This window comes from Phoenix dactylifera, chromosome 6 (assembly GCF_051530095.1).
Source record: "Phoenix dactylifera cultivar Ajwa chromosome 6, Ajwa_hap1_PhDact_Kaust_v1.1, whole genome shotgun sequence".
NCBI classification, from domain to species: Eukaryota; Viridiplantae; Streptophyta; class Magnoliopsida; order Arecales; family Arecaceae; genus Phoenix; species Phoenix dactylifera.
In genome coordinates this window covers 36,157,858-36,183,161 of record NC_143195.1, presented here as the reverse complement: position 1 = coordinate 36,183,161, position 25,304 = coordinate 36,157,858, and the positions used below count along the sequence as shown (strand labels likewise).

Below are 25,304 nucleotides of genomic sequence, written 5' to 3'. Positions count from 1 at the left end.
TTTATTCATGGCCGATCATTCTAAAGGCCCTGTGAATTAGAGAGAGAAAGTTGTGTAGAGTATTCTTTGAAATTTATTATATTTTAAATACATGATTGGATATTTGCATGGTCGAGAATTGGAAAATAGGCCTTCCCACAATCTCTCTCCTCTTCTGCGCGTGCATCTCTGGATTAACATCCACAACGACTACACTGTTATATCTTGATCCTAAGAGCACATTTTATAGGCTTTGCAGTGTCTTTCCTAGAGGGTAGCAAAAAGAAAACTTGGTAGTGTTTTTTGCCATTGTCTCCAAGGTTTGAAATTTCATAAACATGAATGTTGGTTAGTACTCCGTTTATTTGGCGGTAGCTATCAGTTACGCCATATGGCCTCCTTTCTCGTTTGATTAGTTGGGTGTGGTCTAAGGATCGCTACATTTGAATGGTTTACAAGGTGAGGAAAAACTGGTGTCTACATATAAAAGGAAGTCAGAAAACGGATTGGGATACAATGTTGACTTGGCGGACCATATTGAGATTTTTTGAAAGTGGGTCTGTAACATAAAAACTCCAGGGGCTTAGCAGTTAGCACATGCATCATATACCATGTTATCAGGTGTGCTCTTTGCTGATAACTGACGAGGCCAAAAAAGAAAATGCAGTAATACCTTTCACTCATGGCACGTAAATCCAGGCTTCTGCCCAAAATACGGCAACTTTTTTATATATATCTGTATACTCAACAAACGGGCAGGGGAAAATCCCAAGCTATGTATCCCACCAGACAGTATTTACATGAAGTTATGTCTCCCCAGAAGTGAATGTTTTAAACTGGCAGCAAGAGATTACTGAATATTAACAGCCGTTAAACAATGTGGAGTCATCAGATCTTGCCGAGAACACAGATTGTGATGTGAATGTTTGCAACATAACTAAATAAACTCCAGCAATTCGTGGGTCTGAGGCCCCATTAACCGGAAACCTGAAAAATGAAAGAGACTATTAACAATGAAGTTGAAGAAAGAAGAGAGCCTTGAAAAAGAAAAATCTTAGACGTTATAAGGCAAAAACCTTTCGGGTTCAGAATGATGAAGTGCCAACAGAGGTGGCCCGGCCTGAACCTTGCAGTTCCTTCAAAGTACTGGCCAGCCAATCCAAACCCTCATAGAGGCCATCACCTCTAAGAGCACAAGTCCCTTGGATATGCCATATCCGGTTCCTCAGATCATATAAGCCAAGCCCCTCACACACTTCCATCGGGGTCATTGCACCTCTCTGCATGAAAGAATATTTATGCATCAGATCTGAGAACTGATAAGACCATGGAACACAATTATACACCCTTTCTATTCCTTTGAGCGATGATGCTCATAGACAAGTGAAAATAAAAGAGAAGATGCTTAAATTTTGACAATGAAGTTCATTAATAAAATGGAGAAGAACAAATTGTAAACTACTACAAGTTCTGTAATATACAATAAGTAATCTACTACAGTATGGAAAACAATACAACAAAATGTCTGGAGCCCGTAAAGCACCGAAAGAGAGATCTTACAAAGGACCCAAATGAAACTTGAGGCAACTCAAACAAATTGGAAATCTGATGATGCGACTAAATAAAATTAATGTTCAATATTTGAAGGGGATTGATCTTTTTTGCCAGAACCTTCACCTTAACTGTCACACCTGCTCAACAAGCTGTCTTGCACCCAATTATACACTTTTAAGCATTTTTTAACTTTTTTATTTTGGTAGTTGAGCAATTTTTTTACTTAAAACAAAAGCTGTATTCACAATTTATCTCATTAAAATTAGTTATTAACTAGCACATATTGTGCTTCATTTTTATATGGACCCCTTTGGAATATAAGATATTATAAGTATTATTTAAAGAATAAAAAAAAATTCTTCGCCAAAACCTTTTACCTATCTATTAAGCATATTATGAATTTCTGACACATGCGTATCATATGCATCTGCTTCCAACCAAATTTTGGAGCTAACTGCTCCCAAACTAGCTCATTCTTGTAAAACCACATCAAGATACATGGAAAGAAGGATTTTTCAATGAAGGCCCATGGCCAAGTCTCCTAAATCAATGATAGATTAAAGAAGTTGGAAGTGATCATGCTCCAATGCAACATTTGATGTCTCGGTACTGGACCTCATAGCCGTAACTTATCAATGCAGGTCAATCGGTACCCCCAATACTCACACATGGTGCAGCGTTGGGGTAGAAACAGCACTGGTGCAGGTCCTGTACCATTGTTCTTATGGGGGCTACCAGGTCAGGTCAATACGGTACTTCCCATACCGGCTGGTAAGAGTCGATACGTAAAACCATGCTCCAATAACCAATGACAACGTTCTTCCTAGATGACAGATTTACAAAAAGGAATGCAGTAGAAGCGATCACCTTTACCTCCAAGCATGGTCCAAGGAAAGACAAACCATGATGAAACAAAAAGCATACTTTATAAGCTGGAAATCAATTTTTGACAATAGAAAGAGCAACATAGTAAGAGGCAGAAAGATGACAATAAACAAATGATCCTTAAAAAGCTGTGGCATGAATAACCAAGTTATGATGTCACACCTGTTTCAAGCCATGTTCCAACTCTCTCCCATATGCTCCATTAAACTTATATAAAGACCTTCATCTATCTCTCGAATGAATCTCAATTCCGCTTCCCCTCCTACCTCACACTAGGATTCTAAGCTTTGAGAGCAGATGGGAGACAGAGTACTAACTCTGGGCACCAGTGGATTTAATAACTTGCTGGGACTGCAGTCATAACAAGACAGCAGATTTCAGACCTATTAGCCACATGGAATTGGATTGCAGATCTACTGACTAATGGGGAATAGATATGAGAGCAGGTTCAATGGTTCCATTAGAATCTATTCAAATTTAATGGTAGATAAATTAACTTTTAATCTCTCTAGGTTTCTATAGGAGCATCCTGTGCCCATCTTATGGATACAGTATTTTGGAGTTTTCTCTGATTTGGTAAGCAAGTTCTTGTATGTAGTAGTTCCACAACAACTTGGGAAAAGAAAGCAAGAGGAGAGAGATGGAGACCATACATGAATACTCCTAGATGAAAAGGCTAGTTAGTCAAAAGTATTGATGCAGGCCATTCAGTGAACCAAGGTTTCTTTGTATTAAACTTTATCAAAAGGCAGATTTTTGGCCAGAGATGAAAACTTAAGGACTATTCTTTGATATTTTCTGCATGAAAATCAAAAACCTGCGCTTCTCAGGTTAAGAATTCATCAGTGAATCAAAATTGCTTTACCATAACTTCATCTAAAGGAAACTTTTCATTAAAACTAGAAGGACTATTCCTTTTTCTTCATCAAGATCTGAAATCCGCGCTAGGCCAAAATACATTTAAGGATTGTGAATTTGGGCCTTCCACATCACAGATTCCACATTTTCACTAAACAAGACTGATTAAAGCAATGAGTAAAAGTTCACCTTAAAATCTTCTCTCCAGATCTAGAATTACATATCATATGTGAAAAAGAGAGGCTTAAACCTCATTCAGGAATCAGGTAGCTACTTTGGAAAAGCCTAAGCACCACTAGGTAATTTAGTGGGAACTTTGAAAGGCATGCTGAGAGACAATCATAAGAAACTAAAAATATCTATGATGTAGCAGTGAACGTTTTGTTGTTAAAGAAAAAAATTAAATACAAGGGTTCTAAATTGTGTCAGTTCATCCTTGCGTCAACCTCAAGCCCTCGTCTCTTTGTGCTACTAACAAATAAACTAAACAATGATGTTGCAAATGTGGTGGTGCTGATTGACTGAATTAGAATTACAGCAAGCAAATAAACTTTAGATAAAGCCCTAAAAATCAAGTAGACACTCCCAAACCCCAACCCCAACCAAAAAGAAAACATGTAAGGATCACAAGACAAATGTGAACACATACATATGAAGCCAAACTAAAATTGACAGCAAGGAGATGCAAAATAAAAAACAGATAGATTATGACATTTGCATAGAAAATAGAGGGAGAAGAACAAAGTGGAGATGTGCATACAGAATATTGCCAATTGCATGCATGATGGCAAGGTTTAGTTGATCAAGGAATGTACAAACTAAGGCCAATATTTACAGGTCATGCCACATATGAAATGTATTAGGTCAGAGCTTTAGGCGACATGGAAGCTGTGCGTAAGTAAGATAAGCATAGAAAAGATCACATCATTAAGGTGCTTGTACTAGAAAGGTCAAGCAAATTAGGCAATATTGTGAAGGTCAAAGAATTTAATACATGAGTCAAAACCTACTTGTTGTACCAACAACAGAATGGTATGGTCATGAGAAGACTAACAAACGTGGAGAAGACCGGGGGGAAAGGACCTTAGATTACCATGTACCAATGCATTTATCTACGGTAGGAAAGACGATAAATATGGACCCACAAAGCTTAGTCTTAGGAAAAAGATTTGTAGGGCACCGTGATATATTGCATGTTTATCTACAACACATCAACCTGCATACTTTTTATATTGACCACTTCAAACAAGCCCTTCTCTAAATTTTTTTGGAGCAGAACCCACCATCTTGATTCAAAATTATTTGGTCTAGATTTTGGAGAATCTTCTCACTTAATGATTGCATGAAGTAAAATTGTCGCACACATCAACTGAGCAACAAAATTTGAGCAAGTTCCATCCAATCCCTCACAATGCTAATGAATTACGAAGGAAACATGGGCAGAATGCAAGGCCAATCTTCCAAAGAAGGAAAAAAGAAATAAAAGGGTAAGCCCTTGAAGTGTTACGAAAGTAGCATGAAATGTTAGATATTAGGATGGCATGGCAAATGCATGGAATTTTATTTTACATAAGCAGCATGTTCTTGTGATTTGTTGAGTTGCCAGTTTAACTTACCATGTCCTGTTTGTTTGCAAAGACCAATATGACACTGTTAAGCATGAAGGGATCGTTGATGATGGCCTGATAAAAAATATGAAGTTGTAACCTACATAAAACAAGCAAAGAGAAATTTCTTTGTGCAGCAATAAATGCTCATAAACTAAGAATAAAACCTGAAACTCTGCTTTGGCTTTCCCAATTCTTTCTCTGTCCAAGGAATCAACTACATAAATCTGCAAGGAAGAAAATGAACAGGAAATTTCATTATTTGTCAACAGAGGGACCTGCTTAATTGCACAAGCACCATATCTACGTAATATCCCCCACAAAGGTGGGAAAGGCTGAAGAGAAAAGGCTGAATCAGAGTGAATGGAGGCTCTCATCCTGAAATGACAAGATATTGAGATACCAAGTATCACCTTTTAGATGGATCTTAGTATTTCAATAACATGAAATTTGGGAGATTGATAGCCTCCCCTCCTTCCCATCTCTCTCTCTCTATCTATCTATCTCTATCTCTCTCTATTAGCCTTTATTCAGCAACTTCCACTGGTGTAAGAGAAAAACAGGGGCATCCAACCAGGGCTAATAATATATTCCAGCTTTGGTAACAATGACAACCTTCATGTAACACATATTCTGAAAGGTGACTGGTCACCAACCTATACAGTTACTCTCACATGGGATTAGATTTTACATGATGCAGAGGACTTCATTTTCAAGAATGTATCTTAGTTTTTCTATCTTAGTTTACTAATATTCTTGTAAAGTTTCTGCCAAAAGGATTCTAATTGAAGATACAAAATTCTTTCAGGAAGGAAGATTTCCAGAATTTTGAATGCCAAATTGAAGTATCCAGAAGTAGTAGAGGAGAAACGGCAATTATAATCCATCTGTGAGATACAACTAGTGATTATTTACCAGACCATCGGTATTGTTAAAGTAATGCCTCCACAATGGCCTCAGTTTCTCTTGCCCACCAACATCCCACACTGTAAACATCACATTTTTATACTGAACTTTCTCTACATTGAAACCTACATAACAAGAAGACAAAAGAATAAGCCAGAAGTCCACCTTGAAGTCTATAAACCAGAGTCTGAAAGCAGTCATAAAAGAAACTTCTAAGCACAATACAGTTGTAATGAATTAAGTTTAATGACTCATTAAGAACCATATGATTTCAGCACTACATAACAATCAAAGAAATAGATAGATGAAAGGCTCATTTCCATATATTACATAGTAAAACGGTTGCTATTATCTTGATCGAAAAAGTTATAAAGAACAAAAAGAAATAGGTATTAAAGAGAATTGGGCCCACAATGGTCATATTTTCCTCATACTACATTAACCGAAGTTAACAAATGCACATCTCAAAGCCTCTTTTCTGGTCCGTACATGAAAATGCTGTGACTAAAGCTGCATTATGCTTAAAAACATAAATTAGTTTGCAGTGATTCAGAGATTCTAGATCGAAAGCATCTCCGAGATGTTGACCTGCCAATAAAAGTAAAAATGAAGTGACCATAAGGTGGGAGACTGGAGCAGGAAGAAATTTCATATGCTTGGGAATTTTTAACAGAAGCATAATAAGTCCATGTTTCTACAAGATTTTGAAAGGATATTGCCAACTCACTCCAATTATAGTGCAAACTAAGAGTCTTTAAAAATCAAAATGTAAGACATCCTCTAAAATGTTCTCTGCATAAAGAATTAAGTTTAGAGGAGAGGAACAGGAAATTACTTGGATGTAGTACAGCTGGTTAACTTACTACCCCGTAAATAAATCGATGAACACCAGCAATTCATGGGTTTACCAGAAACAAATATACTTAAATAGAAGATTTGTTTTGAGAAATAAGTACAGCAAAACTGACAGAAAGTCAACTGATAATGAGAAGAAAACCGTAGAAAAAGACCTCTTTAGTCTATACACACAAAGCGGAGATCAACATTGACACTGAAGCAATCTGCATATATGCTTCCAGGATAAGGTTAACCATTTATTCAGTTGGAATACCAGTTTAGGTACACCATCCCTTCTATTGGTTCTTTAGGCATTGTCCTACAAAATGAGACAGTGCATATATGAGCCAGCATTAAAGCTGTTGAAAGACACTCTAGCCTACCCTTTAAATGTAATTCAAACTGGTTCCCATTCATGTGCTTGGGAAACCTTTAATGTGATAAGGGAGCTGCTTAATAGTTTCTGCCTAACATTGGCACCAAATTTTCTAGGTGCCCACTACTTTCCAGATTTGGGATTGAAGGGGGCTCGAATTGGGAGATCGAATCATTTATTGTACTCCAAACTGGTTAGTCGCTACACAGATACTGCCATCCAACAACTCTACCTCTAGGTTTGACTATTGTTTTGCCGTAAACCCTTTGGATTTGAAAAAGTACAGTTGGATTAACGCTCTAAGAATGATGTTGAAGGAAGTAGATTGGCCCAGAAGCTCGTGCAAACTAACCAACACTTACGTGAGGAAATTTTTACTAAACTACCAATCTCTTAAAAACAACCACTTATTTCCAGGAAGTCAATCGTGAGCTTGTGCAAACATGTAAGAGGTCAAATTGGTGGAAAGAAGATAAGTATTAAAAAAGTGATTGGCCATTGTGCAGCTGGCTTTTATCAGTCTGGTTTCTTTATCTCTTAAATTTAATTTAAAGGTTGTGCATCCCTACAATGATTCCTTTTTCAAAAAGAAAAAGAAAAAGGAAGAGATACTCTATCTCTACTAGGATACTTGATCATACTAACAGTTAGGATACAAAGAAACCCCATATGCAATCATAATCATACAGCCTACTTTATAAAAGCAAGGGGGCCAGTGATTTTAGGGATTTGTTTTGTTAGTGTTTCTTAATATTAAGTGATGACTCTTAAATCAATGTAACAATATTATTTTAAAAAAACGGTCCATATTATATACTTATACATAATAGGAAAATAAAGGATCATAATTACCAGCCATAAGGCTATGAAAAGGCCCTAGATGTTGTAAAATTGAAACTTGAGAAGATTATTGCAAATCCTAGGTTTTCCTTGTTTCTTCTCATACATGATAGCTGGCCATGATTCAACCTTCATTTATATAGAACAATGAAATGAGATTGCTGAAATTATAAATAGGTGTCTATCATGTATAGACCCATATTAATGGGCAGCAACTTGTATCAGAGTGATGTAAAATGATACAAGTCAACATTGATGACACAGGTAGGTGATTAGCAAAATATATGGTGGAATATCTCCACATTCCCTACAAGTACAATGTGCATGAGAAAGTAGCATGGATGGTTGTGAACTTTAACTAATTGCAAATCTTTTATTATCATAATGACTTGACAATCACACTAAAACTGTTAGCAGGTGCATTCCTCCATTTCTCTACCCAAGAGAGTAAAAAGTGAATAGAAGGTATAATTACAACGATGGAGGTGCCTATAAAGGAGAGGAGAAGTGTGCATTTGATTGTCTCAAGGCACATGCAAGCACATGATTAGATATCTGCTGCCACAGTTATGGACATCCACAATCACCATGGCCGGATGCTAAGGCTTACACATTATAAATAGTAGATAAAAATTTAATTTTTCTCACTAAAACTAATATATAAGTAAATAGGTGTTTATTTAAAATTTGTAATGCTTGACTATATTTTGAATTTCTCAACCATATATTCTGATTTTTCTCATTAAAACTAATATATAAGTAAATAGGTGTTTATTTAAAATTTGTGCTGCTTGACTATATTTTGAATTTCTCAACCCTATATTCTGCTAATTCCTGTTTGTTTGTAGGTTTGATCTCTTTGGAAAAGGTGAGATAATTTTAGACTGTGTTTGTTCACAATTATCTATGTAACTAAATTACTTAGGGGATAAGAATGCTAAGTCTGAATTGTTACTCATATGTTCAAAACATGTACATCTCAATATGGAGTCAAACTAAAAGAAAATGAAATGCCAAAAACATAGGTTTTTTCCTGTGTTTTCTGGCATATCTATAGCATGACAATATCAGCCCCTAACTAATACAAGCACGATACCTAATCCTTGTGGACAACATGCTATAAGACTGGGAATGCCAATTTCAAGAAGATATTCCCCAACCCGGCCCTAAAAAAAAAAACTTTTCTTAACCATCCAACATACAGATCTAGTCATCACATCATGAGGTCTGTCAAAATTAATTCTTTATGAACTGTGATGCAAGAGAAATAAGACCCTGGATTTAGACACATTCAAATTAACTGTTAAGTTTAATCAGTTGATTTTCCTATTTTAGCTTTATATTCCCTTTCTATTATCCTTTATAGTTTACTTATTTTTCTAGATATGTAGCCCCCTAATCACCTCAAAAGAAGATAACGATTCTTCTTAGTTTGTATAAATTACTTTGAACTTATAATATACCTTCCTACGAATAAGAAGTCTAAACTTTCTTTTCATTAAGTTAAAAGTTCTTAGAAGAAAATGTCATAAATGCCAAAAAATAACATTCTGCCAACTAATTTCATTCACTTATTTTATGATCACTGAACTAGATAAGAGAATCTGCATAGAAGGTTCATGTTATCATTCAAAATGCATACCAATTGTTGGAACTGTTGATAAAACTTCTCCAATGTGCAACTTGTACAAAATAGTAGTTTTACCCGCTGCATCCAGTCCCAGCATCACAACCTAACGCATATTATTTCAGAAACATAACAAACAAAATGAAAAGTACATAATTCACTTTATTAAATTAATACATAGTGCACTTTATTAAATTTTAAATAACAAAAATTATGGCAAGAAAAGAAATTTGTTTTTAGATCCTATCTACAAAAGCAAGAAAAGATGAGCATCAAGATTTAGGCATCATCAGATATGAGAAGTAATAAATGTGCATAAAATATAACTTGAAACTCGCTTCTCATTTTGTTATTCAATGTAAGTCCCAAAAACAAAATCAGTACATGCATGTATTTATGTAATACATGATATGACAAGGAAAAATTTTCATACCAAAATTCACTGAGACAGAGAATTAAAAACTACACAATCTGAAATTCAAAAGGCATAACTCCCTGGCTTATGAAAAACAAGGATATTAAAGTTGAAAATAATATTAATTTGACAGACTACGACAGAACGTAAGTACAATTAAGCAAGGATTAAGGTTTGCAACTTAGTATATGCCAGGCTATAATAACAAAGAAAGAACAAAAAATACAAGCAAAAATTATAAAAAGATGGTATGTAACCATTACATAGCACCCCTACTGGCCCGAATCAACCCTGTATTGTAAACCACGGGTGATAGGGCCTAGCACAGTACATGCCATATCAATTTCTGACCATTATAGTCCCGCACCGCGGTTTTTAAGACCTTGAATAAAACCAAGGGACAGAAAAATGAAATGTAAAATCAGATATTTAAGAAACATTTAGATTACAAAAATAATGTCCAGTATAATTAGACAGGTTTGAATGCTAATTCCTGTATCATCCATAAGATTTGTTATAAATGAGCATAAAATTTACATCTTTCATAAATTTGAGGCATGATCAAGAGGAAAAAATCTGATGAGTTACTTGAGTGACAATGCTAGATCAGCAATTAGAGTTGCAGGTAGACTGATTAGCCAAAGCATCTGCCACACGCTACCTCTGATGAGTGAACAGAAACAGTTAACTTAAAGTTAAAATTGAGAATCAATTAATTTTCAAAACAACATAGAAAGAGTTTGGGTCAAGAATCAAGTGATCATCAGTAGTAAGTTGGTCACTCTTGAAGGTTTATTATTCTGATTTACATTGCACATTGAACAGGGCAAGAAACATATGCTTTTTAACATCTCAAATGACAAACTTCTTGCTCCTTTATAACAATCTTTCCATGTCAGCTACAAAGAAACCCAAACTTAAAGCCATGAATAGATATTTAAAATCACACAAGTTACAACATGATGAGGAATGAAGAAAACATAACAGGTTTACCAGCAAAATAAAATGTACCAAACTCAAAACTTTTCCAAAGTTAGGACGTTGGTTCTACCATCTTATACAACATACTAATGTCCTAATACATGAGATTGAAGGTTGAGAAAGAAAGGAGGAATCTATTGAAAATCTGGGTAAACCTAACTAACAGAATTAAAGAAATTCCAATGTTCCAAGAACAGATTGGACAAAATTGTGCCAGATATAACCTTATAAAAGAGCACAGATTCATGTTTATTCCCCACTTTCAATCTACACATTATAGGTGTGACTTTAAAAACCCCACAAGCCTAAGGCTCAACCCAAATTGACGATAAGAGCCTCCCAGGAAATGTGTCGTGTCGAAAATGCGCCCAACAACACCACACGTACTATAATTTAAAATCCTGGAGCATCTTCTTGAAATCCTAGTTGCTTCCTCTTATATAAATGTCACAACTATGACATACGATCTACATAAATTCCTCGTGAATATTATCTTTAAGCAATACCTCCAAATTATGAGCTTATCCTTTAGAATTCAAGATTTTTCGCTAGGTTATTTGTGATACCACTGACTTCTCGCTGGATTACCTACTACTCCATGGTTCCTACAACACCCTAGTGCTCCAACAATAAACTGAATTTGAAACGTTCAGGCCCCACCTTTACCTTTTAACATATAGGAATGTGACTTAAGTTGGTTGAAACAAATAGTGTAATACCTGTAAAAAAAAAAAAAAGATGCATTTCATTTTGGCCCAAAAGAATTAATGCAGATAGCAAAGCAAATCTAAATGCCACCTCACTGAAATCAGATGAATCTTTAGTGCTTTTATTTAGAGTACTCCCATCAACTTTAATTTTCCTATTTAAAAGTGAAGCCTACAGTAGTAAGATCTATGAAAATTTAGTCATTTTCCTAATTGAAAATTTATGACTATCCTGTTGTCATATTCAACCTTGCTCTATGAATCATTTGATTCATCAACCATAGCAAGAACCAAAAGAAATGTTAGAATTCTCTTTAAATACAAAGGCCATATCTTTATCGAGTCATCTCCATATGGTATAACTTGTGTCTTCTTTATTCATTAACCAGCCCTGTATTAAACCAGAAAACTTTCAGCTTGACTGTGTATGACCGATAACACCCTCCAAAACAGTCATCTACCAAATCCAGCTTGATGTTCCCAACCAAGCTTATGATCGCTGTTTCTTTGAAGCCACCTAGACCTAATTCAATATCTTCATAATTCATCTTTAGACGTTCATATCTTCCAGTTTTTGTTTCTTCCTAATCTATGGTTCTTTAGAATTCTTAGCCTCCTAAGTCCTATCCAACTCTCATACAAAAGATCTTCCCGATTCGCATCTTATTATGCTAGCTGAAATTCTAGGTCTTATCTACTAAAATGGCATTGCTATACATGCTCTTAGTTAAATCTATACATATCTACTTTAAAATTTTCAAACCAACCAGCAGGGAATAATATCTCTCTAGATATGGCAAACATTACTTCAGAAACAAGATTAGAGGGTGACAGGACAGCTCAAGTGGTGGGATTTCACATTCAAGAACCCCATTGAAACCCATCTTTGACACTTTTTTCCATTGTCACTATCATCCTCCTAACTTTTGTTTGGTCAGCAAATAGTTGAGGCAATCAGCTAAAATCCCCAGTTCAAACCTTATAAAAAGTTCTGATGCTACAGTTTCTGTCTCTGAATGTTTTGATAAGTATTTTACATCGTTTCCTATCATTAAAACAGACTAAATAAGAATTTTTACAACATTTTATTAGCAGCCCCAAAAGACTAGATTAATCGAAACATGTTTCATCACATTTTCATTAAGTCATAAAGATTCATCCATAACCAATGGAGGACAAATAGGATTTACGATGCCACCAGACGCAATGGAAGGTGTTTGTAAATTATGATGATGGTTTTGAATATACAAACTATTGACCGGAGAGGAACAAGGAATATCTTAAGCAAGAAGAGAAAGAGGTTAAAAGCAATTTCTTGGCAACTAGTGACGATCACTACCATGCCAAGGACCAAGAACACTAGAAATACATCATGTAGCCGAATTGAAACATATATACTAGAACAGCAATTTTCTGAAGACACCTCTGAAACTCTGATCAGTTAAGAGAAAAACACAAAACAAGATACCCGCGAACGATCTCCTCTATACAAAAGAAATCCCTCACCTCACCTCAGAATTCTCAAAGACAATTTGTATCTCTCATGATCCCAGAACCGCATGCTCAAATCTAAACCTAGACCTAGTTCGCGTTCCAAATCGTCAAGCCACAAGCCACTGATCCAATTACACAACAAAATCAAGAAAGAAAATCCAAAAAAAGAACAAATCTCAATAACGGCTAGCGACAATGGATGGAATTCAAAGAAATCTTAGATGAATCAACCAAGCATGGAAAGAATCAAGAGATTAGAAGAAAAAGAACGAAAGACTGACCCTCATTTCTTTGTTGCCGAAGAAGGCATCGAAGAGCTTCCGAAAGGCCTGTCCCATGGCCGATCCCTATCTCTCTCAATCTTTTCCTTCTCCCTCTCCTCGATCTATAGCTCAAATCCTCCAAACCTTTCAAAATTTTCCTGGAAAAATTTGAAGACCGAGAGACCCCGCAAGGCTTCGTGGAGGAAAAGAAAGAAATGGAATGTCTCGCTTTCTCCTCTCAGAGGCTCCAATTCTACCTCCCATACAGCCAGTCGCTACTCCTGTGTGAATATCTTACATACAGGGATTCTGTATAAAAACATCTCGACCGTTCGTTTATCTCGATACGAAAATGGACGGTCAGAAAAATGTTGCACGGCTGTCCGCATTGATTTCATTTGTGGAAATTTTCTTGACAAGGTGACTGAGACTTTCTAGCTCTGGAAATTAACTAATCTGAATCTTCGTGGGGTTTAACGAGAATTTAGTGAGTCTTAAAGAAGACATAAAAGGATGCTCAGTTTTGGGTAGCTCTTTGATTCACTCTGCGTCATTCATTTACTCATTCAGTGTAGCACCATCGCTTGCTCTTATGGAAGTTTCTTTGGCTAGGACTTGCTTTGGATGAGTACCAATTTAGGTTGCGTTTGCATTGTTGTCGTTTTGTTTAAAAAATTAAAATAAAATTTTTATTTTTTATTTTTTTATTTTTTGATAATAAAAAATATATTTAGATTTCTTTTTTAACAACGAAAGCCAAGAATAAGGAAGCGGGATGAGCCTGATGACATGGCCAAGAATAAAGAATAGCTCGATATTAGACAGAGAGGTAGTCAAAGAAGTGGCAGAGAAAAAAAAAAATGGAGATAGGAGATGAGGGAAAGAGATGACCGGCAAGGCTTGGGGAGCCGGTGTGGTTAGGTAGGGGCGATGAAGCTAAGGGCAAGATTAGGCGGCACAAAGGAATGGGGAGAAAAAGGGTGAAACCCCAAATATATTTTTTGCATTGGCTTTTGTATTTCTTATTTTTATTTTAAAAATAAGAAAAAGCACCAGATAGGCCCTTAGCCAACTCATGAGTTGAAGGGATGAAGCTTTTATGGCCAGAGATCAAGATTGGTTTCTTAATCAAACTAGATCCAAGTAAACTATATACTTTGCATGGCAATGCGATCGATGCCGAGCATCGAACCAAATGGTGATGTTTGCAATGTTCCATCGGTGGATGAATAGGTCTTCAAATGCTACTCACTTCCAACAAAAACTTCTCACTAATTAGGTATGTTTTAGCTTTAGATGAGCCCCATGTACCATTAATCCGGTGTTTGTTTATTGGATGTCAATATAAGTGCATGATGGAGTTGTTTTATAATTCTAGCATTTGTAGGTTGATTATTTTTTTTTTTGGTACAACGGCGGCTCATATTCTACAGGTGTGGATGCGGCCAACAATATTTGAAAACAACAAAGCAGATAAAAAACACGGTACCGTGTAAGAACCCGGCACCATTGGCGTAATTATTTGAGATTGTTAGTTGTTTAACTTTTGTTCAGGTTTCAAGACCACTCGAATGGTGGGTTTCGGATGATCAAGTGAAAAAGAAGTTCTCTTTTTCATATAACCGAGATACTTTATAATTTTTGAATTGGTATATATGCCTCAATATTGGAAGCTTTCATGGAATTCATAGGTCCTCTCTCGTCAAGCAAATCAAGAGAAACTCTGATCTGTCACTCTCTGCATTAAGAACATGCCATGTTCCCCGACTACATTTAAGCTGCAAAAGGGTAAACTTATCTCGCCCATCATATTTCTACATTAATATTAGTTACTCTTTATCTGCCATCATACTTTTGCTCTTTGTATGTCACCTTTCAGTCCGACATATCCAGCCAAGAGTAGATAATACTGTGAATCTATTTTTCAGCATTCACAAGACTGTTCTCTTTAGTGTAAATCTCCTTGCACAAGCAAGATACGCAATAAAATTAAATACAGAGAGTCCTGCCATCAACCAGAGGAAATAATCAAGATGGCCCTCGTCCAAATCATCCGGTATCCACCCCGGCCTACCTCCGGCGGTTGTCACTGCCGCGACGAATGCGACGACGATCGAACTCAAGTAATTGCCTAATGAGATTGAGAGCAATGAAACAGCAGTGGACATGGTCTTCATGGTGTCAGGACTCTGATCATAGAATAATTCGAGCTGTCCAATGCAACAGAACACCTCAGAGCCACCCACAATGGCATACTGAGGAAGCTGCCACAATATGCTAATGGGCTTTGGGTCTTGTGTGCCCTTCAATCTCTTCATCTCCACAAGTGCAGCAGCTGCCATGGCTAGGATTATCAGGAAGTAGCCAATTCCCATTCTCTGCAGCTGAGTGAGTCCATGCCCTCCACCTAAATAACTTCTTGCCATCTTAGCAATCAGCATGTCGTAGATTAATACCCATAGCATGACGCTTAGTACTTCACAGGCAAAGAGAGAAGCAGGAGGGATGGAGAAGCATCCAATCTTAGTATTCATTGCCCTCCCTTGTTCGACAAATGTGGTGTACATTTGGGCATATGCGATCGAATACACAATGCTAGCCACCCATATTGGAAATAACCTTAGAAATATCTTCAATTCCTCCACTTGGGTGACGGTACATAATCTCCAAGGACTGTAAACACTGCCTTCCTTGCAATCTAAATCCGACATGGTTGCAGCTTTGTCCAAGAATCTGCAAGGCATGGACAAAGAGATCTGTACAAGAACAAGCTAATAAGAATGAGAGCACTGAAGTTACCTGAACTGCTTAGTATGTGCTAATTTCCTTGTCCTTTGGATGTTGAAGTCGTTGTCTTGCACCACCTCATACAAGCAACTGCTGTCTGCAGGGGATCTGAGGTTGGCCTTGTGCAAGCAAGCAACAAGCACCTGAAAAACTCTCTTTAATGGGCTGGCTTGGGGTTCCCTCACCCTGAAAATAGGCACTGCAAGCAGAAAGCATACTGTGGCTGAAGCCATGCAAAGAGAAGCAATGCCACATCCAACAGCCCATCCCACGTTCTCTTGTATCCATACTATCAGTGTGCTAGAAGTAAGGGCACCGACATTTATGCAGAAGTAGAACCAATTGAAGAAAGAACCTTGCTTCATTCTCTCCGCTGGGTTCTCATCATCAAACTGATCTGCACCCAGGGGAAGCAGGGATGACTTAACTCGACCACTGCCAAAGGCTATGAGATATAAGCCAGAGTAGAAGGCAATCTTTTGCACTAGGGTAGCTGAGGGACATGAATTTCCCTCGCATGGAGGAGGCTTCAATGGTCGAAGGGAGGCTGAAAGTGTGATAACTACCATTCCCTGTCACAAGAAAAGCTTACAGGAATAAGAGATAAGATGGCATTCTTAATGATTTTATTACTAAGAGGCAAACTGTAGTCATTTTCATAAAGTTTGCAGGGCAATGAAAGTCTAGTTCAGATATTAACAATTAGCACTGAAGACTAAGTAAAGGCTAATTTTTAAGCGACTGCAGAACAATAGTTCAGATACTAACAAGCGTCGAGGACTACGGAGACCATGTTAGCATTCTAAGAAACATGATGCACATTCCAAGAGATTGCAGCTGAACAGAATACTAGACTGCATTTCATGCTTAAAGGAAGACTAGAATTTAGTACAACACATCGTTTCATAATTAGTCCAAAACATTAACCAGCCAAATACAAGAAGTTAATCTGCGGTGATAGATTAAGTCGATAAATAATCTGAAAATCGTAGATCATGTATTACTTATCTACTATTCTACACTATACTACATTACTGTAAAGGAAAACTTAAGAGGTGAAAATAAGTCACAATGGAAAAGACTTACACAAAGATATATTAAAGAGGAGGAGACGATCATCCTGCGACGTCCCCAGTATGAATCAGCTATAAGTGCTCCCAGGAACGGGGTAAAGTAGCTAGTTCCAGACCAAGTAGTGATTCTAGTCGCAATCAAGGCATTGCTTTCACGAAGGACGCTGCTAAGATATGTTGTCAAATTGGTTGTGATGCCATAGAAACCAAGGCTTTCTAGGCACTGGAAGCCTGCAAGTCGAGAGAAACCTGCTTCATTGATAAAGAGAATACCAAAGCTGAAATTTATATAGCTCTGCAACAGGCCAGACACAGCCAGTTATCTGTATCAGAGAAAATGTCAATTTGACTGCAAGGATTGGTGCCTGCTCTTATTGATGACCAACAGCAGCCTGCATCTCCAAAGAGTTTGTAATACTTTTGAACCCAAAATCTATACGCAAAATGCGATCTGAAGAAAGGAGTGCCAAATGGCAGACTGAAGTACCATCCACAAGGACTTTTTTTCTCCTAATTTTAATCATTTCTTATTTTGAAGGAAAAGGAGGCAAAGCCACCTGATTTATTCAAAGGCAGACAAAGGTTACAAAAGAAAGAGGGAGAGAAGAATGGATTAGATGTGGTCTAATCCCTAACCTTAACCTAAAGCAGAAAGGATTATCCCATATTATGCTCACAATTAGTCCTCCTTAACCATTAACTTCATTCATCCATATCTTTTTTTGTTTTCTTTCTTTTTCTCTCTTGTTAGAATGCAGATAAGCATAGTATAGATCGCCAGCAACCAATGTAACAAACAATCATGGGAGCTTTTTTTAGCTTTGGACTGGCTTATTTTTAAATTGCTGTTCTTTGGCATGTCAAATGTCTCCCCCTTTTAAGAATTCGGATACTTCAGTTCCATTCTGCATGCTAAGTGTCATTACTAAGTCAATTTCTTGGTGACTAATTGACTTCATTTTCCTGTCCTAACTAATTTCTGGATATTGGTGGCATAGTAAGTTGGGAGGTCAGGGGTACTTGAAATCTTAATATCAGGACCTTTTGAAGAAAATCTTAGACTATATTCTACATTATCCTGTCAAATGAAATAATTATGCTATAGAAATGCCAATTTTTGAAAATATGTTACCTAATATAATTCCAGGTGCTCGCCAATCAAAGCTTTTGCAGCATGAAATGGATCTTCCTCGACCTTCGAATGTTATATCATCATTGAATTGTCTGTTCAAAGCTTCCTGAGAAAGCAGCAAAGAACATCATAATTTCCAGCACAGCATGGCCAATAAGACCATGAGAGGACTGAAGGCATTGTTTTCCCAATGGGGTGCAGGTTACTTGATTTCACAAATGCTGCTCTCTAAGCTGGATTTGCTGCAATTGTCCCTTGAACACCTCAACAAATTCCTATATCCCCTCAGTTAAAGTGCATTAAAGTGAAGAAAGAGACAAAAGCTAAACCAAGAACAGGCGATGCAGCTCAAAATAACCTCAAGGCACAGGTGCAGCAAATCCAGCATGGATAGCAACAATGACATGTTCCAAATGATGGTCACTGATGTTTCAAATATTTGACATACTAGTGATGAAGTACACACTATTAAAGTCTACTTAACAAGCCACTTTACCTCACTCGGGACTCATATATATTACCTCCAGAATGACCTCAAAGAACTTCCCCTTTTCAAGTCACTTTCCCTCACTTGGAACTTGCTGAATTCAGAAGAAGGAACCACGATGGAGCAAATCTTTAGAGCCGCGTCAAAAGGAATAGTGGTTGAGCCATGGTAATCCATCCACTTACATTTTTTCGCCCTTTTTTTTCCTTCTGTTTTAGCAAAACAAATGCTAGCTACTGCTTTCTTGGACTCGAGCAATCTTTTTCTTTTTTAAGTTCCTCAACAAACAAGCAAACAAAACTATTATCCGCAAGCTGAGAACAGGTTTGCAGTTTGGCTCTAGAAGATGCCCATTAATTATATAAGCTGTTTCAGTCTCACATGGGATAGGTTAATTTTTTTTTCTGCCATGAATATCCTAATAAAAATTTAAATTTATGTGAATATTTTCTTAAAACTTATATTTATTTTTATACTCTTATAAAATACTGTTTTTGCACAAATATTCCTAACATAATGATTTTTCTAATGCTGTTAATAAAAATTATATTTATTTTAATTAAAAATAAAATAAAAATTTCAAATTATTTTTTTGTCCTTGTAATCATCTCATAAATATATTTTTTTTTGCATATTTATCCAGTAAGAATATTTTAATCATTTTAATTTGAAATCATTAAGTTTTTAGCAGTGTAGTATGTTTGCAAAGATTAAAAAAAAAGAGCAGAATAGCAAAATAAGTGTTTTAAAAAGATATATATGTAAATATCAATTTTTCAAGAATATTCATACAAAATTAGATATTTAGAAGGATATTTATGGAAAAAAAAACTTAAAATTTTTATAGTGTTTATATATTTTTGGATCGAATTCTTGCGTATTTTTGAGCCCGTTCATCGAAGAGTTTGAGTTTTTAGATAGAAGTAGAACCCAAAATAAATTTCACACTGAAATATTACAAAATGATCTAAAGAGGATCATAGCTAGTTTAACTTGAAATCAACTAGGCTATATGATCTTTGCTCGCGGCGTCTCTAACTATTCAGTGATCAATTTTTAGCTAGGATCTTAACACTTAAAAATGAAAATACATCTTGCGCAGGATATTATACTAAAATAAAAGGATTCCAATCATTAGCATTAAACTTGGAGTCCATTTGAAAAATAGAATTTAAAGAACGACAATTTCAAGAGATTTAGAGGACTTTCTTGACCTGATATACCAATGGCGCTGTGACTTCTCTTCCTCCATCTGATAAATTCTCATCCTCCATATCCGAGGAGATCTAGTTCTTGAGGTCCGAACCCTTTGGCTCTTATCTCTGCGTCGGAGTACACGTGTCACTCGCTGAGCCCGCTACCTCCACGTGGCACGCTTTCGAGCTTTCGCTCCCAAGAGATTTGCTCCACGTGGGAGCGGGTTAGGTGAGTCGGAGTGGATGCCTCTTAACGGCGACGATGTGACTATCTTCTAAAGTCGGCATTTGACTGGGGACTCCGCTCTGTTGACTCTCTCGCGCTGGCAGGTGCGATGCACGTGAGATTAGGCACCGGTGGGAGAGATCGGTAAAGGCGTTTCCTTCGGCGGCGATCGCGGTTGGTAGTGCGGAAGGCGGAGACGGACGTGGAGAGATGATACTGGCCGTGCTCTTCGCCAACACCGACGGCAACATCCTGATCGAGCGGTACTCTCCTCGACTCCCCCTCCAATCCCGGCTCCCCTAATTGTCTCTCCATTTCCTCTCCCTTTTGGCGAATCGACCCGTGCCCTAGGGTTCCGGACTATGCTTAAATTTTTTGATTTCGTTGCGATTTTTTCTCTAGCTCGTGAGTGGTGAGTAGATGCAAATGAATTCTTGGCTGAATTTAATACGTGCAGTAGGGAATCAATCTAATTTGAAGCCCGATCTTTACGATATTTAATGGAAGCCGAGGAAAATCTTGCAGAAAAGTTTTTTTTTTTTTTTGGTGCAACGTCAATCCTCTCGTGATCTATGGGTATTCACCTGTGTAGATCGGTTGAGAGTCCATCTCTAGAAGACTTCACTAGGGTTGTAGCCGAATTAAAGATATAAAGGTCAAAAATCACGCAATTGAGTACACATACACGTATATCTGCTAATGGAATCAAAGAAATTATTCTATTGGCCTGAAAGCGACTTTCATAGATTTGGCTTCAAACATCTTACTTGAAAACGGCGAGTCTGTGCTCCGAGTTTTTATTGCTGCGGTACACCTCGAAGTGGCATCCCTTCTAGATTGTGGTTGTTTTGTCTTGAAAGACTGCCGGACTAACCTTTTGGTTAGCAAAATGGTAGCTACAACTGGAAACATTTTTATTTTTATGTTTTCCATAGGCATCATCACATGACAGAGATCGGAAGTACTAATAGCCTATTGGTTTTACTGGATTGCAGTTTTCATGGAGTGCCTGCGGAGGAGCGACTGCATTGGCGGTCTTTCCTAGTGAAATTAGGAGCTGATAATCTTAAAGGAGCTACAAATGAGGAGCTTTTTGTTGCTTCACACAAGTATGTAAAATCCCCCTTCAAAAACTTTAAGATTTTGAGTCATGTAGCATACAGGTATTCTAATAAATTCTTCTATGGCTCTGGTGTATCTTTGAAGGGCATGTATTAACAAGTCCAATTCTCTTGGAAAATTGAGATTGATTGTGAAGAGAAAACCTAAGAATTGATTCGGTTGAAGTCCCGTAGCTGTTGGCATCCTTCATTGTTTTGTCTGCTACCTCAGCTCATTTGACCGCTGCTTCATTTTCCAGTTGTTACATGTGCATGTGTTGCCTAGTCCGTAAAATCTCTTCTTCTGAATGGAGGATCTAACACCTGACACAAAGAGTAACATAGTGCATACATGCGACTCTATCTTGTTATGTTTTAAATATCTGAGATTTTCTTTTTTCCCTTTCCCATTTACTTCTCTTTGCAATTTTTTGCTTTCTTGCCTTATTATGGGAGTACAGTGTAGACTGCTAATGGGCAGGTCAATTCTGAAAATTATATCAGAGATCGAGCCATTTCTGTATATTCAATGTACTCTACGGATAGAGGAATACATAGAGTTGAACATAGTTAAATAAGAAATTGACAGATTTGGTTGAAATTGTTCGTTTGGAAATTTCTCGCAAACAAAGAAAGAATAAAAGAAATATGCTGAAGATGGCTTTGAAGGGATTAAGCTATATGCATTATTAATAACTACCTAATATATCATGCAATCTTGTTATTTGATGCAGCAATTGTCTCAAATGCAAAACATATTGTGGGAGAGACCTTTTTATTTTCAATAAGCTAATTTGAAGTATAGAAATGGATTCGCCTTCAAAGACTGCCTTGGCATAAGTTTTAAGTATTCATGTTAACATTGAAACGTATTTATGGAGGCCTTGGCATAAGTTTTAAGTATTCATGTTAACATTGAAACGTATTTATGGAGGCTAGTTCTTTATGTTGCTCAATGGGTGGAGTGAGCGGGAGGGATAGGGTAGGTGGCATATGAAATACCCTCAAAGATGTGCTGGAGCATGAATGAATTCTGGATGTGGAAGGTGGAATGGGAACTGAGGTAGAATTTAAGCTTCTGATGTTCTGATTAGTAAATTTGGCCTGTCTTATCATTGATCGGCATGTGTGAGCATTTCGATTTCCTCTGAACATTAGGATTACTCATGACCAAAAAACTAAGAATTGATTAGTTTAAACTCCGATGCTTATTTTCTTGTTTAATTGTCTAGTGTTTACGTGAGCTAATCATAGTATCATGGATCATTTTTAGTTGTTTTATATATATTCGTTTCATATGTGCATTTAACACCTCATATTAAGGCCAATGTATCATGGCCAGTATATGTGGCTCTTTATGTTATATTTGAAAGATGTAGATTCTGTCTTGGTTGGGGGGGGGGGGGGGGGGGGAAGTAGACCCTTTTCTTACCAGGGATAAAATGCCAATCATATATAGTATGTATAGCTTTCTAATTTTTCACTTGAGTTTCTTTTCATGAAATGTGATGATTTTCTTAGAATGATAACATAACTTGAAATTTTTTATTTATCTAAAAGGTGCCTTATGGTATACCTTGTGGTCAGGAGAAGAGGAGCTGCCTCGGGCACTCCGTGAGCTAGTATTTTTCGATTTTATTGGGTGTATTCGTACACGCAATGTATGATGAACCTGCCATAGCAAAAAAAAAAAAAAATAAAAATAAAGCTGCCTTATAATGGGGTTGAATTGTCACGTTAATATTGAAGGATATCATATTGTATGTCGTTTGTTTGAGTATGTTGTATGTTGTTTGACTGGGTTTTCTATAGCTATCTAATTTTTCACTTGGGTTTCTTTTCATGAACACAGTGATTGTCTTAAAGTCATAACATAACTTGAAATTTATTATTTCTTTAAAAGCTGCCTTATCTTGGGGTTGAGTTGTCACATTAATATTGAAGGATATCAGTTTATATGTCATTTGATTAATTACGTTTTGTGTTGTTTGATTGGGTATATTGTATGTCATTTGATTGGGCTTCTCCTTCTGCTATGAACCTTTGTCCTCTGTGTGTGTGTTGTTGGGAGAGGGGGGGGGGGGAGGAGGGGGGAGACTGGCACAGGGATATTGACTCATCACATGCTGTCTAAAAACTGAAACTGGTGGACTCTTCTGCAGGACAGGACTAAAACTCTTAATTTGTTAATTATTCCTGCATCTTCCGAATAGATTGTATTTTCTGATAGTGGCAAGTTATTTCATTAATTTAGAAGTTTTGCTTTCCAGCCTTGATGATTTGTCTCATATCAGGCACGCTTGGCAGGAGCATGGCTGCTAGTTTATAGGATTTACTGGACTGCATAACAGAGCCTGCTTAATTTTATACATTTTACCACCATAGTGTTATCTTTTTCAACTTTCAGGTCTGTGTCTATTGTATACACCGTGCTTGGAGATGTCTGCATTTATGTTGTGGGCAAGGATGAGTATGATGAGCTTGCTTGTGAGTGTTTGGACTTTGGTTGCTTTATGAAATGCAATCAATCTCTTCGGAGTTGACTTAAAAAAAAAAGGAGAAACCTCTGCAGTGTGAACTGATGTTTATGTTCTTCCTTGTATTTGATTGTGTTCAAGTGGCAGAAGTGATCTTTGTAATCACATCAACGGTGAAGGATGTTTGTGGAAAACTTCCAACTGAGCGCCTGTTCCTCGACAAATATGGAAAGATATGCCTGTGTCTCGATGAAATTGTTTGGACAGTATGGCAACTTATCAATCATTTTATCTTTCAAACTGCTGATCTAACAACACATCTTTCCCCCATCTTATCAATCATTTTATCAATCATGCACACACACTCTTGCAACATTTTCGATTTCAAGATGCCAATAGCCATAACTTTGCTTTCAAGTGTGTAGCTGACCTTTTATGTCATATTCATTTCAGCTGTCTATCAAACTTCTGGCAAAATCCTTTTAAATCTGGTTTAATCAAATAATGAAACTCGTTAATTAATGAAACAAACGAAACTTTATTGATCACTGAGTTTTCTACTCGTTCTTTCGGTAGAAACATGCATCTTTGGGAAAAAATCATGCATCTTATTTCAAGTGCGTTTCAGCTTTTACATGCATGTTTGTTCTAACTCTTTTTTTCTCCATTTTGTTTGGTGTTGTCCAGGGGATGCTGGAGAACACAGACAAGGACAGGATCCGAAAGGTGATGAGGCTAAGACCTCCTACTGAGGCATGACGTGGAGATTGTTTTGGGTCTGTATCTGTTAGATCCATGCAGAAACCGGATGTCCCATTTATTGGGTCCCCCTTATTGTTCTCATGTGTAACAGTGTCTGCTCTGCTGTTTTTTCATACAACACTACCTTACTGATATCCAAAGGTCGACAAGGAGAATTTGTTTTGGTGAAATTGCAGAGATTTCTTGATTACCTTCTTTAATGGCAGAAAGTGTGCTCTCTCTCGCTTGGTATTGGAAGTAAATAACATGCTAAATGACATTGTCTCACCGATAACTCACAGTTCCTGCAGGAAATTGTTAAGCTGGAGCTTCCATCCAGGTATCATCAAGATCTATTCTATTAGGATGATGAAGATAGATTGTGGTAAGTTTGGTATGGAGTTTCATGATTGAATCTAGCACCAGAAACATAAGATGCAGATTTATTGCTAAATTAGATATATTAGAAAGTAACTGGAACTTATGGAGAAGAAAAGATGTTGTGGATCTCAAGTTCTGAGGAGTTCTTGCTTACAGTTGGTGAGGACAGATTCAGGGTTCATTCCACATGGTGATGACCGGATGGCTCCCGGGAACATTTCGTCTTCCCTTCTCGCCGGCCCAACAGCAAAATCCAGCATGTCCTACGCTGTCATCTCGCCTGAAAAAAGTATAAAAAAAATCTTGCACCAGCCGGGAATCGAACCCGGGTCTGTACCGTGGCAGGGTACTATTCTACCACTAGACCACTGGTGC

General features: G+C 37.1%; 3 protein-coding genes and 1 non-coding gene across 9 annotated transcripts; 1 reads left to right on the top strand and 3 right to left on the bottom strand.

Moving 5' to 3' along the window:
• Positions 1-680: 680 nt before the first annotated feature.
• On the bottom strand, positions 681-13,613 carry LOC103713025 (uncharacterized). 4 transcript variants are annotated; one of them, XM_039126364.3, is made up of 9 exons: positions 13,348-13,613; positions 10,473-10,547; positions 9,485-9,575; positions 6,279-6,377; positions 5,799-5,914; positions 5,051-5,110; positions 4,893-4,958; positions 1,056-1,259; positions 681-966 (listed from the first exon to the last, which is right to left on the bottom strand). In XM_039126364.3, exons 3-8 carry the CDS (start codon positions 9,567-9,569, stop codon positions 1,065-1,067), a joined length of 621 nt encoding a protein of 206 aa, XP_038982292.2. In that variant the 5' UTR covers positions 9,570-9,575; positions 10,473-10,547; positions 13,348-13,613; the 3' UTR covers positions 681-966; positions 1,056-1,064. The 4 variants fall into 4 exon arrangements, with proteins under 4 accessions (XP_038982292.2, XP_038982291.2, XP_017699768.2 ...); XM_039126363.3 differs by lacking the exon at positions 10,473-10,547 and having other exon boundaries at positions 13,348-13,612; XM_017844279.5 differs by lacking the exon at positions 6,279-6,377 and having other exon boundaries at positions 13,348-13,608.
• Positions 13,614-15,247: 1,634 nt separating this feature from the next.
• LOC103713081 (protein NRT1/ PTR FAMILY 8.3-like) lies at positions 15,248-20,245 on the bottom strand. 2 transcript variants are annotated; one of them, XM_088723976.2, is made up of 5 exons: positions 20,023-20,245; positions 18,322-18,427; positions 17,203-17,438; positions 16,129-16,688; positions 15,248-16,062 (listed from the first exon to the last, which is right to left on the bottom strand). In XM_088723976.2, the coding sequence occupies exons 1-5, from the start codon at positions 20,080-20,082 to the stop codon at positions 15,261-15,263; spliced, it is 1,764 nt and encodes a 587-aa protein (XP_088580102.2). In that variant the 5' UTR covers positions 20,083-20,245; the 3' UTR covers positions 15,248-15,260. The 2 variants fall into 2 exon arrangements, with proteins under 2 accessions (XP_088580102.2, XP_017699763.3); XM_017844274.5 differs by having other exon boundaries at positions 17,203-17,420.
• Positions 20,246-20,287: 42 nt separating this feature from the next.
• Positions 20,288-24,739, top strand: LOC120110782 (uncharacterized). 2 transcript variants are annotated; one of them, XM_088723978.2, is made up of 5 exons: positions 20,291-20,493; positions 21,226-21,339; positions 23,738-23,817; positions 23,949-24,073; positions 24,495-24,739. In XM_088723978.2, exons 1-5 carry the CDS (start codon positions 20,441-20,443, stop codon positions 24,564-24,566), a joined length of 444 nt encoding a protein of 147 aa, XP_088580104.2. In that variant the 5' UTR covers positions 20,291-20,440; the 3' UTR covers positions 24,567-24,739. The 2 variants fall into 2 exon arrangements, with proteins under 2 accessions (XP_089779756.1, XP_088580104.2); XM_089923630.1 differs by lacking the exon at positions 24,495-24,739 and having other exon boundaries at positions 20,288-20,493; positions 23,949-24,488.
• A 494-nt stretch (positions 24,740-25,233) lies between these two features.
• TRNAG-GCC (transfer RNA glycine (anticodon GCC)) lies at positions 25,234-25,304 on the bottom strand. The gene has a single exon. It is a non-coding gene; the product is annotated as a tRNA-Gly (tRNA).

Bases quoted from the DNA above. Each gene is read 5' to 3' on its own strand.
- LOC103713025 (XM_039126363.3), bottom strand. From the start codon at position 13,404: ATGGGACAGGCCTTTCGGAAGCTCTTCGATGCCTTCTTCGGCAACAAA. The intron at 9,576-13,347 runs GTCAGTCTTTCG...AATATGCGTTAG, and splicing joins TCGGCAACAAAGAAATGAGG to GTTGTGATGCTGGGACTGGA. The intron at 5,915-6,278 runs GTACGGACCAGA...CTTGTTATGTAG, and splicing joins TTTAGTCACAGCATTTTCAT to GTTTCAATGTAGAGAAAGTT.
- LOC103713081 (XM_088723976.2), bottom strand. From the start codon at position 20,082: ATGGAGGATGAGAATTTATCAGATGGAGGAAGAGAAGTCACAGCGCCA. The intron at 18,428-20,022 runs GTCAAGAAAGTC...CTGCTTTCTCAG, and splicing joins CAGCGCCATTGGTATATCAG to GAAGCTTTGAACAGACAATT. The intron at 17,439-18,321 runs GTAACATATTTT...TCAATGAAGCAG, and splicing joins AGCACCTGGAATTATATTAG to GTTTCTCTCGACTTGCAGGC.
- LOC120110782 (XM_089923630.1), top strand. From the start codon at position 20,441: ATGATACTGGCCGTGCTCTTCGCCAACACCGACGGCAACATCCTGATC. The intron at 20,494-21,225 runs GTACTCTCCTCG...ACTGGATTGCAG, and splicing joins GGCAACATCCTGATCGAGCG to TTTTCATGGAGTGCCTGCGG. The intron at 23,818-23,948 runs GTGAGTGTTTGG...ATTGTGTTCAAG, and splicing joins TGAGTATGATGAGCTTGCTT to TGGCAGAAGTGATCTTTGTA.